We start from the raw sequence: 18,863 nt of genomic DNA, 5'->3' as shown, positions 1-18,863 counted from the left end.
CAGCCCCTACCGCCAATCCCACCACCACCAATAATTCCTCACCTAATTGGCTTTTAGATACAGGAGCATCTCACCATGTCACATCTAATCTCAACAATTTATCACTCAGTCAACCTTATGAAGGTCCTGATGACATTGTTATAGGTGATGGTACAGGTTTGCATATTACTCATGTTGGCCACTCCACTCTCTCCACTCCCTCAAACTCATTCACTCTTTCTAATGTGCTATGTGTTCCTTCTATGAAACAAAATTTAGTCTTTGTCTTTCAATTTTGTAAAAATAATAATACTTCAATTGAATTTTTTCCATCTTTCTTTTGTGTGAAAGATCTCTCCACGGGAGCACATCTCGCTCGAGGGCGGAGCAAGAATAATGTTTATGAATGGTCCAATATGGGAGTATTTACAACAATGAAGCAAGCTTGCATTGGAGTCAAAGTCTCTCTTGAGAATTGGCATAATCGACTTGGTCACCCATCTACCAAAACACTTCGTCATGTGGTCTCCCAAAATAATCTTCCTGTGTTTCCTAATTCATCTCCATCATTATTTTGTGATTCATGTCAATGCAATAAAAGTCATAAGTTACCATTTGGTACTTCAACTTTACAAAGTCGTTGTCAATTAGATCTCATTTATACTGATGTATGGGGACCTTCTCCAATTCGTTCAATAAATGGTTATTCTTACTACATCATCTTTGTTGATCATTTTACAAAATACTCGTGGTTGTTTCCATTATCCTACAAATCTGAGGCCTTTACAATATTCCCCAAATTCAAAACAATGGTAGAAAATTATTTCAATTCCACCATTCGCACTATTTATTCTAATGAAGGAAAAGAATATTATGGCCTAAAATCCTTATTTGAAAAATATGGAATCCAACATCTTATATCTCCACCATACACTCCTCAACATATTGCTTCCGCTAAACGTCGTCATAGACATGTCGTAGAAACGGGTTTAACCTTTCTTCACAAGGCATCCTTACCTTTGTCACTTTGGCCATTTGCCTTTAAAACTGCAATATATCTCATTAATAGACTTCCTACACCTATTCTTAAGGATAAATCTCCATTTGAGTCTCTTTTCCATCATAAGCCTAATTATTCTAAACTCCGAACTTTTGGGTGCTTATGTTATCCATGGTTGCGTCCTTATACAAAACATAAGCTTGAATAACGTTCCAAATCATGTCTATTCCTTGGTTACTCTAATGTCCATAATTCTTACATCTGTTTTGATCCACAAGATCACAAATTTTATTTTTCTCGTCACGTCCAATTTGTTGAAAGTGTGTTTCATTCCTTCTCTATGTCAAATGAATGTGACATAATTAATTCTTACACTTTACAAAAATGGTCAGCCACATCTCCCTCCCTTAAATCTCTCCAACAAGACCTTCCTTTTTCAGATCAGTCTTCTTCAAACATACCTCCTTTGTCACCGAAAAATCTCTCTTCATTAACTACTCTTTTACCCGTTACATCTCCTTCCAAATGCGATACACCTATTGACAAAAGAACACAAGGATCTCCCACCAAATCGTTGCCTTCATCAACATCCAGTCATTTCTCCACCAATAATGGTAACTCCTCAAAGCATGCACTTTCTCATGGGCCAAGTCAACCCACATCAAAATCCTCTCCTTCTCGGTCCGTTATCCCTTTAATGACCAATTCTGATGCCGATTATGAATCCATGCAAGATTGTGATCTTCAACATGTGGTTGATCCTCCCATATTGGATACCAATCAACTAACGTTTTCAGGCTCCTCTTCTAGTGAGATGCACCATATCAATGAACTTGTTCATGTTCCAGTGCTAGCTCCTCCTACAACTATACAAACCCGATTAAAAAATAACATTTTCAAACCTAAAAATTTTTTTTCCCTCACTACTACTAAGCATTCGATCCCTCCATCACTTGAACCCACTACCACCACTGAAGCCCTCAAACACAAAAAGTGGAGAGATACTATGTGTGAAGAGCTTGATGCCTTAAAAAAAATGGCACATGGGAATTGGTGCCTCCTGCAGCTCATCAAAATGTTATCGGATGCAAATGGGTCTTTCGAATAAAAAGAAATCCTGATCGTAGCATTGGTCGGTATAAAGCACGTCTTGTTGCCAAAGGTTTCCATCAACGACCCGGTCTGGATTACAAAGAGACGTTCAGTCCTGTTGTAAAACCAACCACAATTCGAGTTGTTCTCTCTATTGCCATATCCCAAGGATGGAACGTGAATCAATTAGATGTCAACAACGCATTCCTTCATGGGCATATTGCTGAAAATGTTTATATGTCTCAGCCCCCTGGCTTCAAAGATCACTCTCAGCCACATCATGTTTGTCGCTTGCACAAGTCTCTTTATGGCTTGAAGCAAGCGCCTAGAGCCTGGTTCACTGAGCTTAAGAATTTTATTTTATCTCTGGGCTTTGTGAATTCTTGCTCTGACTCTTCATTATTTATATACACTAATAAGTCTATACTAATCTATTTTTTAGTTTATGTTGATGACTTGTTGATTACAGGAAATTCTTCAAGCTTCATTCGTCAAGTTATTGACTCTCTCTCCAAGTGATTTTCCATTAAGGATCTTGGGCATCTTCATTATTTCCTTGGTGTGGAGGTGATTCCTATAACTCACGGGATATTCCTCTCTCAACAGAAATATATTCGTGATCTTTTAGCCAAATTCAAAATGGAGGGTATCAAAGATTCTGTGACTCCTCTTAGTTGTACTACACGCCTCATGCTCAATGATGGCTCGCCAAAAGTTAATACTTCTCAATACCGTAGTCTTATTGGCGGCATGCAATACCTTTCGCTTACACGACCATATATGGCCTATGCAATAAACAAATTGGCGCAATATATGCATTCTCCCAGTCAAACGCATTGGACAGCGGCAAAACGTTTACTTCGATACTTGAAGCACACTCTCACGTATGGTCTCTTTATACGTCCCTCACAGCCATTGTCTTTGACAGCCTTCTCGGATGCTGATTGGGCTGGAAATCGTGATGATTGTACCTCTATATCAGCCTTTGTTATTTTTCTTGGTGGCAACTCAGTGTCTTGGTGTTCTAAGAAGCAACGGACAGTAGCTCGCTCCTCAACAGAGGCTGAATATCACTCAGTTGCATTAGCTGCTGCTGAAATTACTTGGCTAACCAATCTTCTTCAAGAGTTACACGTCTCTCTCCCCAAGCCACCTCGCCTTTTGTGTGATAACATTGGTGCTACATACTTGTGCGTCAATCCAGTTTTTCACTCAAGAATGAAACATTTTGCTCTAGATTTTCATTTTGTACGGGAAAAAGTCTCTAATGGTTCACTTCAAATAGCTCATGTCTCTACTCATAATCAGCTTGCAGATGTGCTTACCAAACCACTTGCCAAGCCTCGTTTCACTCACCTTCGATCTAAGATTGGTGTTTCCGATGGAAACGCCATCTTGCGGGGGCATAATAGGCAAGAATCAATCTCACCCATCAATCAAGAGAAATTAAATGTCAATACTAAAGTTTAGGGTAATTCCCCCTAATCTTAGGCTTTAGTTCCTCATCTTTCCTTGTACAATATGTAATCACTTGTAAAAAGCTAGAACATGCAGTAATACAATATATCTTTCAACCATTCAAACCTTTTGGCTCAACAAAAAGGAACATGTTAGTTGCAATCCAATTGCTACCTTTTCAAGCCCAGCAACAGTAGTAGCAGGTTGAAGTAGTCAAAATCGTAAGCCAACCTGAGGAACTTCATCTTGAAGTCATTCCATGGCGGATACCTCGGCTCCAGTTCAAGGAAGAAGCTTCTTTGCATAATTGCTTTTTCATGGCTAAAAGTTTCAAAAGAGTAGTGCCCGTGGTATCTTCCTATGCCGCTCTGGCCAACACCTCCAAATGGTAGCACATCACACAGTTGCTGCAAAAATAACAATGATTAAGCAAGCTTTGATTGGTTTTGTGTGAGATTAGATTAGTCTTTTTAAATTGTATAAGTATACTCAGAATAGAGAAGCAAAGCGATACTTGAACCAAGGTGTCGTTGAATATCAAACTTCCTGATGAGGTTCCTGATACAATTTGCTTCTTGAATGTTTCATCTTTGGTAAAGGCATAAATAGCTAGAGGCTTGGGCCTAGAATTGATAAATTCAATGCTTTCCTGAATGTTATTTAGCTGTTCAAAAGAATGAAATCAAACCGAGTTGCAAACAATGGTTAAAAGGGATTTTGTAGGTACAAGGAGTTTAGAATATTATTTGTCACCGTGATTATGGGAAGAATTGGGCCAAATATTTCTTCTGTCATGATCTCTGCATCAAGTGGAGGATCTAACAAGATTGTTGGCTCAATGAACCTGTCGAAATTATCATTGAAGATCAGAATGTTTATTGGCAAAAGACCATATGAAAGTCATAATGTAAAATGTCTACCCCCGGACAAAATAATCCTAGCATCAAAAAATTCATGATCCAGCAAAAGGCTTGCACTTCGAAAACAAATACTAGTAAGAAAAACAGCTTACAAATTTTCTTTATCTAATAAACCTCCATGAACAATGGCATCTGCAACAAGAGGATCTTCAAGAAGTTTGCGCAGTCTCTCAAAGTGGTACTCATTGATAATTCTACTGATGCTTTTCGAGTCTTTGGGGTTTTCACCATAAAATTTCTTGATTGTAGTCTTTAGTGATTCAATCTAAAAGATAAAAGAATCTCAAGTATGTGAATTGAACTTTGGAACGTGTTGCATTAAACAAAATAATAGTACCAGAGTAGCGGCGAATTTCTTTTCCACAAGTATATAATCGACTCCAACGCAAACTTGTCCATTGCAAGAAGCAAATTTCCCACCTATTATTCTTTTAACAGTTACCTGCAGAGAATGTACCACAAGAGAAGAACAATTAGAATAAAGTTGTTTTCAAATTCATATCTTGCTACGTCTGTCAACAATTTTGCAAAATGCTTTGACCCTTCAAGTAGGACAAAGTTGGACAACCTTTATGTCTAAGGGACTGCTTAAAGTATCCAGGATAGCAGGACATTTTCCTCCAAGCTCCAGAGTGACAGGAGTTAAATGTTTAGCAGCTGCGGACATAACAATGCTTCCCACTCGTGGATTCCCTGAAAATATTGAAATGAAGAAAAAAAAAATGTAATTTTGATCATCAACTATGGTATTGCCTGTTGAGGAATCAAAATATTAATTGCATCTGATCCATTTCACTTTACTCCGGATCACAAATCAATTGAACAGTAGCCCCAGAGTGACCGCAATGATAATTTTTCTAATGCTTAGGACCTGAAGTATTTATCTTAGAAAGAACACATGATAAGTGTGAAAGTATATTTACCAGTGAAGAAAATTTTATTCCATTTCTGTTGTAGTAGTTGCTCACACACATCTACTCCACCATTAGTAACCTTAATGGCTTTGCAATCCAAATAAAGAGGAATTGTTTCGGCAAGAAAAGAAGCACATTCCACGGCTAGCTCTGAAGGTTTTAGCATCACCGTGTTGCCTGCAGCAATTGCTCCTATTAACGGCTCTAATGCCAAATCTGCATCCAGGAATATATCTCGTTGGATCAGTGCCATGTCCAGAAAAATAATTTAGTATGGATTTTGTGCAGGCAAGATAGAATGATACAATATTTTAAGTGTAAGTGAGGTACTGAGGTTGGTATTGTCTACCTAGAGGCCCCAGTACAAAAACCATTGAAGAGAACATACGAATTTTGGTTTGAATATTCAGTAATTTTAAAACTCATAATATTCAAATTTTTCTGAGAAATATCGAAATATAAAACTAATCTTGGGAACAAACATATAAGACGCATTGAATTCCTATCGCAAGGGTTTATTCTTACAATTAGTATATTGATGATTTGTTTGGATTGAGATGCTGTAACTTTTAATTTAATGCAACTATAAAATGAAATTATTAGCCATCAAGGATTAAAAAAGTATTAAAGCACCAAATAGTTTTACAAGTTACAAGTTTTCACCAAAACAGTTTAAGCTAATACACTTTCAAAATAATTTAAAAGGATCCCAAAGTTTAGGGTGCATTTGGTATTGTTTTCCAAATGGCGCTTTTGAATTTTGTTTAGAAAATAAGAACGATTAGTTTTTGGTGAAAATGAAAATGCATTTTGTAATTTATTTTGAAATTTTTTGTGAAAATAAAAATGCGTTTGGTAGTTTATTTTGAAACTAAAATCTAAAAATGAAAAACAATAAAGTGCGTTTGGTAGTTTGTTTGGAAAATATAAATAGTGAAAATGTGTTTGATATAATTTTTGTAAAAATTATTTTAGAATAGTTGCATTATATGTATAACTTTTTAAATTTGTCTTTTTGTTATTTTAGATATTTTTGCAAAAATTGAATAAACAAGTAAAATAATGTAATAATAAATATTGGTATCAAATTATACGTAGTTTTATTTTTTATATTATTACAAAGTTTTATTAAATAAAATATTTTATAATAATTTATAGAATATTCATAATTATTTTAATAAAAAAATTATTATTATTTTAGTTGAAAATATTTAAAGCAAAATTATTGCATAAGCATAACAAAATCTACAGTGCATCCGGAGAATATCATAATTATTATTTTTATAAAACGGAAAATGCTCAATAAAGAACCATATCAAACACACCCTTAGCATCCGGAGAAAAAACTAATTATGATATCAATGAATGAATTATGAGTATATACGAATGGATTTTGGATCAGACAAAGTTGATGAATCTAAGTCTAATTCGATATCCGAGTGGACTCACTGATAGGGAAGTTCCAGGCTGAACATATGAGAACTACACCGAATGGCTCAGACACCACTTCTCCACTCGCAGGGAAGAACAACAAAGGTAAGCGACGCTGCCCAAAAAAAACACATATATTATTATTATAATTACTACGAAGTACATGTCTCACCCCACCTAGCCAGGGTTCGGTGAGTATCATTTCTGTTTCAGAGCTTGCTGTGGTGCAATTGCATCTGCATCCACTGGAAATTAACAATGAAAAAGGATAAAATTTGTAACACAGACCTTTTTGGGGGCCATCCACTTGTCCAAACAGCTCAAAGCATATTTAGCTGATTTTTTTATTAGTCCAATCTACATCAACGTGATTAATAAAAAAAACCGCAAGTTAAAATTATGATACATCAAAAACGAATAATAACAATATATATATATATATTAATAATGAGTAGACTTGCCTCGTCTCGATAGGTTTCAACAGGGTGCTTTCCAAGATCTTGATGAAGCGCTTTGAAAATCTTGTCTTCATTGTCCTGGAGGAGCTCGATCAGCGCCCTGAGCTGGTTTTTCCTCCATGCAACACTTTTTGTTATTCCACTTCGAAAAGTTTGTGTAAGCTCCGCTAACTTGTCTTCAATCTCCCCCATTGCTGCTGCCATCTCTTTACTCTTCCCCCGGCCTTTTATGTTTTGATTGTTAGGTTTCGTTGACGGCGATATTAATTAAATTGCAACGCCAATGCCAATTGACTCATCCATCCATAAATTAATGCTCTCACCTAACTTCTCATTGTCAATTTCCAATCAAAACAAAAATCTTTCTTTCTATTCTTGTGTGAGAATTGAAGAAATCATACTTTCATATATAGTATCTTAATATCCTATTTTCATACAGTATCTTAATTGAATTCTATGTAATGATCAATAAATTAAGTCAGTATCTCATCTTACACGTATACATGTCAAAATCTTAACATTAAAACCAATCTTATCTTGTATCTATCCTGTTACTACAATTTTTAAATCGATGGAAATATAATTAGAATTAATTACAAAATTAAGATTTTTTTTAATGATTAATTTGATGTTCAGTGATAAAATGATACCTATAACATTTATCTCAAATCTACTTATTTTATAAGGGGAGTTTGATTTTTTTTTAAAACGGCTGATAAAATAAGACATCACATACTATACTTTAATCAAAAGTCAATTATTTTTTACTTTTTTATAAATCTAACTATATAAATCATAACCTTAAAATAACATATTACCACAACTATTTATTACTTTTTATTTTATTTAGATTTATGTATTATATTATAAATTGTCATATTTATATAAAATATGATAAAATTCATTAAATTTTAATTAATTGAATTTGTTTCTCTTTAATAATAATGCTATATTTATTAAGTTTGGACACTGCGTTGAAATACTCAATGATGATAACAATCATTTATTACTAGATGTAAGATATTAATTGATTTTATTATTAATTATTAATCTATTACTTTAATCCATTTGAGATTGTTTTTTTTACCGTAGGTATTACAATTAATATTTACAAACAGATTCTATAATTGGGACATTCTTCGTGGTATGTGCGCTTCATATTTACAAACAGATTCTATAATTGGGACATTCTTCGTGGTATGTACTCCTCTGAAGCGCTCTTCAAACTCTCTCAAATATTCGGGCTGTCCACTCCACTCACATTTTTACAAACAGATTCTATAATTGGGACATTTTTCGTGGTATGTACTCCTCTGAAGCGCTCTTCAAACTCTCTCAAATATTCGGGCTGTCCACTCCACTCACATTTCGTGAAGGATAGACTGGCTCCACTCAATTTTTTAATAATTGAGGGAGGATTGTAAATAACCCCCATAAATACTTTTATGGAGGCTCGAACCCTTGAACTCAACATTGTAAGTGCAAGGGTTCTCCCACTGGACCAAAGACCTATTGGTATTTGAGATTACTTTTAAGAGATTTAAAAGTGATTTTGAAAAGTTAAAAGTTAATTTTAGTATTTAATAATTTTTTTTTCAAAAATAACTTTTGGCAAAACACTTCATCCTACAACAGACTTTGAAGTAACGAAGGAATAACTTTTTAAAATTTGATTTTATGCTTAATACAATTTTTATATATCCATTTATATTATAAAATCTAAAATTATCCTTATTAATTAGAAAATAAAATCATTAACTTGAAGAGATTATTATTGTTACTAATTGTATTGTGATATCAAAATAAAAAAATGAATTAAACACAGGGGCACCCTTGGGGAGCTGGCTAACCTGGTCTGTAATTCTGTACCGTAGCCAGCTCCTAAACACAGATGATGTGATGGCGAGTGAAAAGCCGATACGTTGGTAGGACCGGATTTTGAAAGTGATGGATAGCTGTTACCAAACGAGAGCGAATTCATTGAGCCGGTACTTTTGGGCTGGACTGTCGGAATACTTATCAACAAATTGAAAATCTGTTCTCATTCTCTAGAAGGTCAACAAATCTCAGCCGTCCCGTCAAAAATAAATCCCGAAGCTTTCTTTTTTCAATTAAACAATTACTAGAAAAAATAAAATAGCACATTCACGAGCTTCGAAAGTTTTATTTATTTATTGGGTGAGGCTATTTGAACCCACTAATTTACTCAATAAATCTATTTACTAAATAAATTTATCTTTAAATTTTAAAATTTTAAATTTTACTCAGTAAACCCACTTAAATACTTAATATGCCCTTTCTAAACCCAGTTTTTATAATAATAGTGATTTTACTCATTAAACCCATAATATTCATTTATAAACCCATTAGAATGGAAATTGATTATTAATTGAAAATTTAATAATCAATTTTGAGTGAATGGCCCTCGTTCAAGGACAAATGAATCAAAACATTCTAAATGGAGAAAATAGTTGTCATCATGAAATTATTTTTTTGAGTTATATTATAGTGGTGAGAAAAATCTTGTATGATGGTATGAAAATCTAATATGAGGAATTTGAGAAAAAATAATTTTTTCAGAATTTGGGAAAAAACAATAATTGATTATTAATTGAAAATTTAATCATCAATATTAATTAAACAATTTTGAGTGAGGGGTCATTCCCAAACGAATCATAACAATTAAACAATTAATCCTCCATAAAATCAATATCCATCAAATCAATAACAATTAATTTTGTTACTCTGAATCAACTCACATGTGCCTATTTAATAATATATATGGCTTGAGAGAAGAATCCCACCTCTTGATTGATTAGGGTTTAATGAAAATTTGATTAGGGTTCTATAAAACTATGTTGAAAATAAAGATGGGTTTAAAGAGTAAAAATTCTGTTTTTTTTTTAATTATATTCTAGTGTCCATAACTGTAATTTAATTTAGGGGTATTTTAATGATAAAAAATTATTTTTAAAAGTGGGTTTATTGAGTAAATTAGTGGGTTCAAATAGCCCCACCCTTATTTATTTATTCACTCCCTCCTAGTCTCCTACGTCAAAGTTCTATTTATTTATTAATGCATACTATACATCTATATATAGGATTTGGTTCCGTTAGTTAAAAAAATAAATAAATTTTCGTTAAGGATAAATATCCAATTTTACGCTTTATAAAACATACACGAAATCTTTTTAAAAACTCAAAATTGTGAAAATATTTAACAGAATATTGATAAAATGATCTTAAATCGAAAATGATTGTTTTATCCTGGTTGTTATCTTAAATTATTTTAATTAATAATATTCAAAATGTAAAATAGAAAAACCAGGATAAGTAATTTCACTGTTTTTAAGGGAGGAAAAGAAAAAAATCTATGCTTCGTATCTTCCTAAAATTGTGTTAATTTTAACTCATCCTATGATCTTGCTAATAATAGTATTATCTTATAAAACATGTTAAACAAAACAAGTGTCCTACTTGTGAATTAAGATTTCTATAAATTAAAATTCTATTAATTTTAAATATTAAAATTTTTTTATGTGAAAGTTAAATGATAATTTTATCCTTCTAACATCAGCAAAATTTAAGTCGGCAATGGAGTATTAGAAACCTTATAAACTTTAGGTTGACAGTTGTAAAAGATTTTCTTTTGTTTATCTTTATAATTTGAACTTATAAGAAGGAGCTTTCAAATTTGTTCACCTTTGATCTTAAAATGTTGGACCCGAACATTACCGCTTTGACATTTTGGTCCCTTTATTTCCAATCTTGCCCACCATTTGAAGGTCCCATAAGTGCGATAACTATCTTTCATAGTCCTTAATAAAATTGATTTATCTTGTATTAAGTTCTAATGTGATTTTAGCATATTAAATATGATTGTTGAGTTGTGTTTCACATTTATTAGTACGAGAGTTACTTGGATTTATCATTTATACTTAAAATAGGTCCCTCTACCCAATAAGTAAATCTTTTAGGTTAGATACTTAAAAATTCTAGGCATAACCTCCCTAATAAGTGGTATTAAAGCTAAGGTTATTCTACAAAGTAATTATATTTGTAAACAAATTTATAAGTTTTATGAGAATTAATGTTAAAAAGTTTGATGAAAAAATCAAATTTGGATCACGGAAAATTCACAAGAAAAACAAGGGTGATGTAAACTATGTTCATATTGGTTGAAACTCTTGGATGTGTGTAAATAATTAAGGCATCTTAAAGAAGATTGTTGGAATGGAGTAGGTTCGACATGCTGCATTAAATCAGTAAATGGAGATGCTGATTATGTTAGCTAGCAGTGTGTCTCTTTTCTCCATGAGAGGTTCGTTTATCATTTTTAGCGTGTTATGGAAGAGGATGTGTTACTGCTAATGGGTTCATAAAATTTGCACACGAGGCATGATTTAAAATTTTTGCAAGGTGCGTGATGGAATTTTTATGTCCATGGTTGAAGATTCTTAAAGAAGCCAAACACAAGAGTGTGTATTTTTTAGGCAAGGTGATCAACAAATGGCGAATATGTGTACTCCAGATAATTTTCGATGTAGATAATCATGGTTGCTGGATAGAGGATAATATTTTATCCATGGTGGAGTGATTCTTATAAGTCTATGTAAGAGTGGTTTCGATAGAGTAAAAAAGGTGGAGACGACACATCTATGTGAATACATGATAGATTATGTTTTGTTGCCTAATCGAAAAAAACACTAAGTTGGAGACTGTTAGAAGATATGTATTTTTCCCAATAAGAATTCTTATCATAATTGTTAAGAGATTTCCTAAGACATTTTCTTATTAAGAAGGATTCTATTTAAACAATAATAATTTTCCTTTAAGACTTTAGCTTATTTAAGGAGGTATATAATTTGTGTAAAGAAAAAAATATTTTTCCAAAAAAAAACCTTAAAAGAATTATCATCATGTATAGGAGGTTGGATTCACCTGTTAATGAGTTTAGTCTTCTTTAATAATAGCAGTTTTAAATTTGAGAGAAACAGTAGGTTTATTGAAAGATTGGACATATTATTAGAGTTTTAGGATTGAGGAAAATACTAAAACGATTATGATAGCTTTTCACATGGTGGATTTTTTCTCTCGTCATCATGGGTTGCTGTGGTTTTTCTCCGATATAGAAGTTTTCTATGTAAATTCTTAAGCTATATGATTAATTTTATTTTCCATCTATTTGTTAACTTTTTGATATTTTGCTATCTAGATTTTAAGTGAGATAAAATTTCCTAACAAGTGATATCAAAACTAAACATTTGTAGCTAGAATGTGGGGGTGGAATAACTCAGGTGTGTTAGACGAAAGTGTTCGGGTTCGACAATGGTTTCATCTGAGGGAGGATTGTTGAGTTGTGTTCTACATTGGTTAGTAAAAGGGAGTTATTCATATTTATATCTAGGATAGATCCCTTCACCCAATAATATAAATTTTTGAGTTGGATATCTAAAAATTCTAAGCTCAATCCCTTAATATCGACTATCACTAAAAGTTTATGTTTAACCTGATATAATATCCTTAGAATTGAGGGTGGATATTTCGGGTTTTAGTTCGATTTTTACTGGTTTTGGTTCACGTTACAATCCATTCGAGTTTGAGAATAAACCAAAAACAGGTTGAAAAGTTATTTTAAATTCAGGTTGAAAGTTCGAGTACAATTTCGGTTTGGGTTGCAAATTGGTTGGAACTTTTCCTACTTGTGAAATTTTTTTACCTAAATCCACCTTCACTAAAATATTCTACTAAACTAATCGTGAAATCCGAACCTACTAATTAATTAATGTCCGGACTTAGCAAAATTGGATTCATCAACCAGCAGCGGCTCAGTACGATATGCTAAACGAAACCATTTTATAAATTTATTTCGAGGAGATCAACAACAATATAACCAATTCAAGTAATCAGTTTATGAAACTCTTTAGTCAATTAAATAAGTTTCTTATGTATTTTTGTTACAAAATCATAGACAACGGTACAAAAATGAGCCCAGTGCATTCGCTTGTCCGCCTGCATATATGCATTAGGAGGAAAACTGCCATCTGCGATATACAGCTTTTGAAAGTGTGATCAGGTTTGACAAAGAGAGAGCTACGGATCAGCATGCAGCTTTTGAAGAGAAATATTTGTCATGATGGGATCTTAGAGGCTGCCGCCTACCAAGTAACAATGCATTTATATAAAGCTATAGCTAGCTAGCTAAAATACGTGGGAGGTATAGATATGTCATAGAAATAACCAATCAACGTCGTCCATTACTTAAGCTGCTTAACAGCGTTAGTTAATTGTTCGTGCAAGGACGCCTCTATATTTGTGACCACCCTCTAGCTTCTTGTTATATTTATTACAGCTGCAGAGATCTAGTTGTGGTGTAATTGGAGGTTCGTTTTATAATTCGTTGGATCTTGCTGTGCCAGTGTTAGTATCTGTGTGCGTGCAGGAGCCAACGGCTAGCTGTTAGAACTTGAAATCTACGAGTATTTGTCTCAAAATGATATTTACTTGTGCCCTTTACGCCTTTGGCGGCCCGACGTCTCTATAGCTGTATGTAAAATACTCGAGCCAGCTAGCATGGGATAGATAAGACACCACTATTCAATAGTATAGTGGCTAGATCCTCAAAGACTCGATCTCTCATGCCCAGCGAGCTAGTTACAATATTGAGCAGATTATGGAGTACAAAATGCAAAGTGTTTTTCGTTTTCCTTTAGTGACCACTGCATTTTAGTACTTATCATAAAATAGGACCAAGGTTTCCTCCTAATTTCAGTTTCTTTAGAGTAAAATTTAAGGTCATATGATTAGTAATCATTTGAAAAAATAAAAAATATAAATAAATCTAAACTATATGTATTATTCAAAATGTTCATGGCACAGGATCATAAAACTTAGGAGAACCCTGAACCATGAAAAGATCTTAGTTCCAAAAAAGCAAAATATAATTTAAGGTAAATTATTGGTAAGTTGTAAAACAAGACAATTGAATGGTTTTATAGCAATTTTATTTTACTGTCTACTTGAATAGAATAGTAAAGAAGGTATGAGATTAAAATATTGATTAGATTTTATCCACCCCTTTTTTTGGAAAAAATTTTCTCTTCACGGCTATTGTTTTGTCATATGTACATTTAGCCATAAAAAAGTTTTGACTTGTTGTATGCGCCACCAATATTTTCAAAGTTGTATCAATCAACTATTTAACTACTAACAACTTTAGAATCTGTTAAAGCATTTAAGCAAAATGATTATTTTATACTTGAATGCTTTAAAAAAATATTTTATTCTTTGAAACATTGGAAAAATAACAAAATTTATAATTACATAAGAAGCATAACTATTAGCAAATATGAGAGTCTATTGAATGGTCTTTTAATTTTTTTAATTAAATCTATAAAATTTTATAATTTTTCAAAGTTTCAAAGGGTAAAATGGTCTTTTAATATATTTAAGGGTAAAATAGTCATTTTATTTAGATTATTTAACAGATTCTAATAGTTTTAATGGTAAAGTAGTTGATTGATATAAGTTTGAAAATATTAGTGGTGCATAGAATAAATCAACAAAAAATTTTGTGGTTGAATATACATGAAACAAAATAGTTGCAGTGCAGAGATAATTTTCTTTTTCTTTTTTTTTTACCATAAAGAAATATATTTAAAAATTTTAAAGAAAGACCCTTGTATATTAAGAGATTTTTTAAAAACTTTCTTATATGCAAGGAAGAGAAAAGAACATATAGTTCATTGAAATATGATTATTAAGATGTATATATTTCATCGATCCTTGGATCAAGTGGTTAGATTAAATTTTTCGATTGGTTATAATATAGGGTGTTGGGGGGAGAACTGAATATGGATACTAACTGCAAAGTGCAAACACTCGATAAACTTTTCAACATCTAACACGCCAAAGGAGGTTATAAGGAAAAGTCTCATCGGTTGGATGCTGATGGTCCTGTGATGACCCAAGCACTTTCCGACACCACATGTTATGAGCATTATGCATCCACCAGTTACCGAATTGAATTGAATTATTCACGAAACTAAACTATAGCAAAATAATATTCTTGGTTACACAACAACCCTACTTTCTATCTCACTCACCAAAAATAGTAACCCCCACTTCCTTCTTCTTCCCTGCTTCTTCTTCTTCTCTTTCCCATCAAGTAGCCTATTTGCAACTGAAAGTCCAATTAAGCTCTTAGCTCTTATCATTTTTGTTCGGTAATACTACTGTGAATAGCTATAGCTAGGTGAATTATTCAGAGATATGGGTAGGGGAAAGATCGAGATCAAGAGAATTGAAAACCCTACCAACAGACAAGTCACTTACTCTAAGCGGAGAAATGGTATTTTCAAGAAAGCACAAGAACTCACTGTTCTCTGTGATGCCAAGGTTTCTCTCATCATGGTCTCTAACACTGGCAAATTTCACGAGTACATAAGCCCTACAACCACGTATGCTTACAGATCCATCACTACCTGTGATCACTTTCTCTCTTTCTATGAATAAATACAATACATATTTACACAAAAACAAGTAATTAATATAAACTTTGAAGATTTGAAATGAACTTTATTTATGGGTCATTAATTGCTTTTTTTTTTTTTTAATGCAGGACTAAGAAGATGTTCGATCAATACCAGAAGAGTTTAGGGGTTGATCTCTGGAGCACCCACTACGCGGTATATTTTGATTTGATTTTTTATTGATCCATTCGCTAATCATTTTTTTTTTTCATTTGGATTATATATGTTTGATTTGTTTTAATTTGCAGAAAATGCAAGAGTCGTACAGGAAACTGAAAGAGATCAATAATAAGCTAAGGAAAGACATCAGGTAATTATAATCAGAATACTGTTGTTGTGGCAATTGAATGTGATTGATTAATTAATTAATAAAAGTAGCTAGAGCTGATTCGGGTATTTGAATATCTATAAAGGCAGAGGATGGGAGAGGATTTGGATGATCTAACCTTTGAAGAACTGCGTGGTCTTGAGCAAAACATGTCTTCTTCTGCGGCTACCGTTCGTGAAAGAAAGGTTTTATCTCTCTGGGGATCTAATTATTCCGTTTTCAAATTTTTTTTTTCCCAAAACGGAACCTAATTTGCATTAAAAAACAAAAAAACTACTTCCAAGGCAAAAACTTTGTCCACACAGACACAGCACTGGATCTTATTAATCAAGTAAAAAGAAAAAATTCCACAATCTTTGTATAACCACGTCCTTTTTTCAAAACGTAGATTTTCTGAATTGCATAAATTTTATCAATTTATCACTGTACTTTCTTTAATATTTGTATTTTGCATATTTTTGAGGTAATCAGGAAACTTTATTTTGAAGAAGTTTGTAGGATGCTCCAGACATCGATTATGGTGCAGTATCCCACTTTAAACTAGATGCAAAATATTAACTATAGATTTGGAATTTTTGTAGATCAATTTGATATTATTTTATTTTTCCATTTTTTTTCTTAAATCGATTAAGTGATATTTGATGAAGCATAAATCGCTCTAATTCTAAGTAATGGAAAAAAACAAAAACAAATGAGTTAGTAATTAACAATAAATCCAAGAGAGATATTTTACTATAATCAGCTTGGAAGCCAACCAATAACAACAAACATTAGTTTTTTTTAATTATTATTATTTCAAATAAAGCTGAATGTTGATTATGTTATCCAAAAGTGTATGAGAGATTCATGAAAAACTGTGCCAATTTTTTTGATACTAAATTTTTGAGTATTGAAACAAAGCCAAGTAAAAATATGGTTGTTTGTGTAAAACTGGATTGTACTATGTCATTGGTTTTGGTGTCAGATCATTCAATAATTAACTGAAGCTAACAAATGCAAACTTCTTACTTTTTACAGTTTCATGTGATCAAAACGCAGACAGATACCTACAAGAAGAAGGTAACTTAGTGAACTATAAACAGACTGCAGGCTTAAAGTTAATTTCTTTGTTCTTATTGTATTCCATTAGTCATTAGTCCTTGAACTACTAATGTATTATTAATATTGCAGGTAAGAAACTTGGAGGAAAGGCATGGAAACATCCTGCTGGACTTTGTGAGATTCTAAACTATAGTCTTTTGTTTTGGTTCCTTTGATTTCTACTCCTTGATGGTTTATCAATGTAACCTAATTGTGATTAATTTATTTGTTTGTCGTTTTTTTCTGAAATTAAAGGAAACAAAATATGACGATCCACATTACGGATTAGTTGACAATGGAGACTATCAATCCGCAATGGCATTAGCAAATGGAGCGTCTAACCTGTATGCATTTCGCATGCAGCAGCAAAACCTTCACCAGGGGACTGGGGGGTATGGATCCAGTGATCTTACCCTTGCCTGATTGCATTTGAGAGGTTAATTACATCGACCGATCTCTTCAGGTTTCAAAATTAATTCTAAATGTGTGCTATCATTATTACTGAATTAGGTTGGCAAAAGAAATAATTTCGAGATGCACAGACTTGCTGCAATTCTCAATTTGTGTACGTACGTATTTTGTGCGGTGTGTAATTTGATAATTAATAATTAGCCATGATGAAACACAAAGGGCCCTCCTCACTGCCTTCTTTCTTGTGTTATGGTTGCCATGTGTGTAAACATATTCACAATAAGTTTGTATTATATATAATATGAGTGTTTCTGTCTACCATTTCTATTTTTCCCAGTAGATGGCATTGATTGATTGTCATCATGTACGGATTTATGGAATCACTAACCTTTGCGGTGCAGTCAATGACTGCTGCTATGCATGTTTGAATCAAGCCTGAAGTTCTTTTAAAATTTCTCTCAATCGAATTCCATCTTTTCTTGCAAGTGCAATTGGATTTATGTCTTAGTTTGATTTTGGATCTCTCAGGCTAACTGAAACAAATGGAACCTGGAAAGCTACGAATAAATTTATCGATATATATATGCATATAGATGCTCCTGAAAAGAAAAGTAACCAAGGACAAATACCATCTATCTGCAGCATCTTTTAAGCTTCTTTATTTGTTTATTATTCCATGCAGGGAATACAAAAATGAATTCTAGATATATATATATATATAATGCTTATTTCTTGATATGCTAGTTGGGATTCGGACGTCGAGCTTCTCTTGACTCTATTGAGAAGAAAAATGGCAAAAAAAAAAAAAAAAAAGAACCCTACTATTGCTGTCAAAGCAGCTATTTGTAGGATTATAAGAATCCGTATGTGTCAGTTGTCAATTCTTGCTGCAGCCAGCAAGGCTGTGAGATGCCAAGTTCCGAAAATGAGGAACAAAATTGTTGCGGAGAGAGCTAAAGTAAAGTCAGTCTTTTGGGCTTTATACATTCCGGATTTGAAATGCTTTTTTATTGGGCCTTTAGTCAGAAGGCCCCAGTAGGCAGCCCCAAGGCCCCCCAACAATGATTTCATTATTGGTTAAGTGATTTGTTTTGAACGAATTATATAATATATATACTTTTGAGTTTTAAAGAAATTAACTGTTTTATTTTTGTTTTTAATCAACTTCATCAGAAACTCGTAGACAAAATCTAAAGATTTCTCGATAAAATAAAAAGCATTTTAGTTTTGATTTTAAAATAGATGTAATATTTAAAATAGC

The 18,863-nt window shown here is 32.7% G+C and overlaps 2 protein-coding genes across 2 annotated transcripts; one reads left to right on the top strand and one right to left on the bottom strand.

Annotated features, from left to right (window-relative positions):
- Positions 1-3,407: 3,407 nt before the first annotated feature.
- LOC18037287 (aldehyde dehydrogenase family 3 member F1) lies at positions 3,408-7,517 on the bottom strand. Its single transcript, XM_006425501.2, has 10 exons — positions 7,256-7,517; positions 7,083-7,151; positions 6,813-6,909; positions 5,373-5,579; positions 5,018-5,142; positions 4,787-4,891; positions 4,542-4,714; positions 4,283-4,373; positions 4,044-4,193; positions 3,408-3,936 (listed from the first exon to the last, which is right to left on the bottom strand). Exons 1-10 carry the CDS (start codon positions 7,454-7,456, stop codon positions 3,700-3,702), a joined length of 1,455 nt encoding a protein of 484 aa, XP_006425564.1. The 5' UTR covers positions 7,457-7,517; the 3' UTR covers positions 3,408-3,699.
- A 7,712-nt stretch (positions 7,518-15,229) lies between these two features.
- LOC18037452 (floral homeotic protein DEFICIENS) lies at positions 15,230-18,048 on the top strand. The gene is made up of 7 exons (XM_006425500.2): positions 15,230-15,711; positions 15,873-15,939; positions 16,032-16,093; positions 16,197-16,296; positions 17,129-17,170; positions 17,282-17,326; positions 17,447-18,048. The coding sequence occupies exons 1-7, from the start codon at positions 15,524-15,526 to the stop codon at positions 17,612-17,614; spliced, it is 672 nt and encodes a 223-aa protein (XP_006425563.1). The 5' UTR covers positions 15,230-15,523; the 3' UTR covers positions 17,615-18,048.
- Positions 18,049-18,863: the final 815 nt, after the last annotated feature.

The sequence above is a fragment of the Citrus clementina genome, unplaced genomic scaffold (assembly GCF_000493195.1).
Source record: "Citrus clementina cultivar Clemenules unplaced genomic scaffold, Citrus_clementina_v1.0 scaffold_7, whole genome shotgun sequence".
Classification (NCBI taxonomy): Eukaryota; Viridiplantae; Streptophyta; class Magnoliopsida; order Sapindales; family Rutaceae; genus Citrus; species Citrus x clementina.
This window is presented reverse-complemented; position numbering and strand designations above follow the sequence as displayed.

What these genes read in the sequence shown, in the direction of transcription:
- LOC18037287 (XM_006425501.2), bottom strand. Translation starts at nt 7,456, where the DNA reads ATGGCAGCAGCAATGGGGGAGATTGAAGACAAGTTAGCGGAGCTTACA. An exon ending in GCAGTCCCTTAGACATAAAG is followed by an intron (nt 4,892 to 5,017) that starts GTTGTCCAACTT and finishes CATTCTCTGCAG; the next exon opens with GTAACTGTTAAAAGAATAAT. An exon ending in AGAAATTCGCCGCTACTCTG is followed by an intron (nt 4,715 to 4,786) that starts GTACTATTATTT and finishes TTTATCTTTTAG; the next exon opens with ATTGAATCACTAAAGACTAC.
- LOC18037452 (XM_006425500.2), top strand. Translation starts at nt 15,524, where the DNA reads ATGGGTAGGGGAAAGATCGAGATCAAGAGAATTGAAAACCCTACCAAC. An exon ending in AAGCTAAGGAAAGACATCAG is followed by an intron (nt 16,094 to 16,196) that starts GTAATTATAATC and finishes ATATCTATAAAG; the next exon opens with GCAGAGGATGGGAGAGGATT. An exon ending in CTACCGTTCGTGAAAGAAAG is followed by an intron (nt 16,297 to 17,128) that starts GTTTTATCTCTC and finishes TACTTTTTACAG; the next exon opens with TTTCATGTGATCAAAACGCA.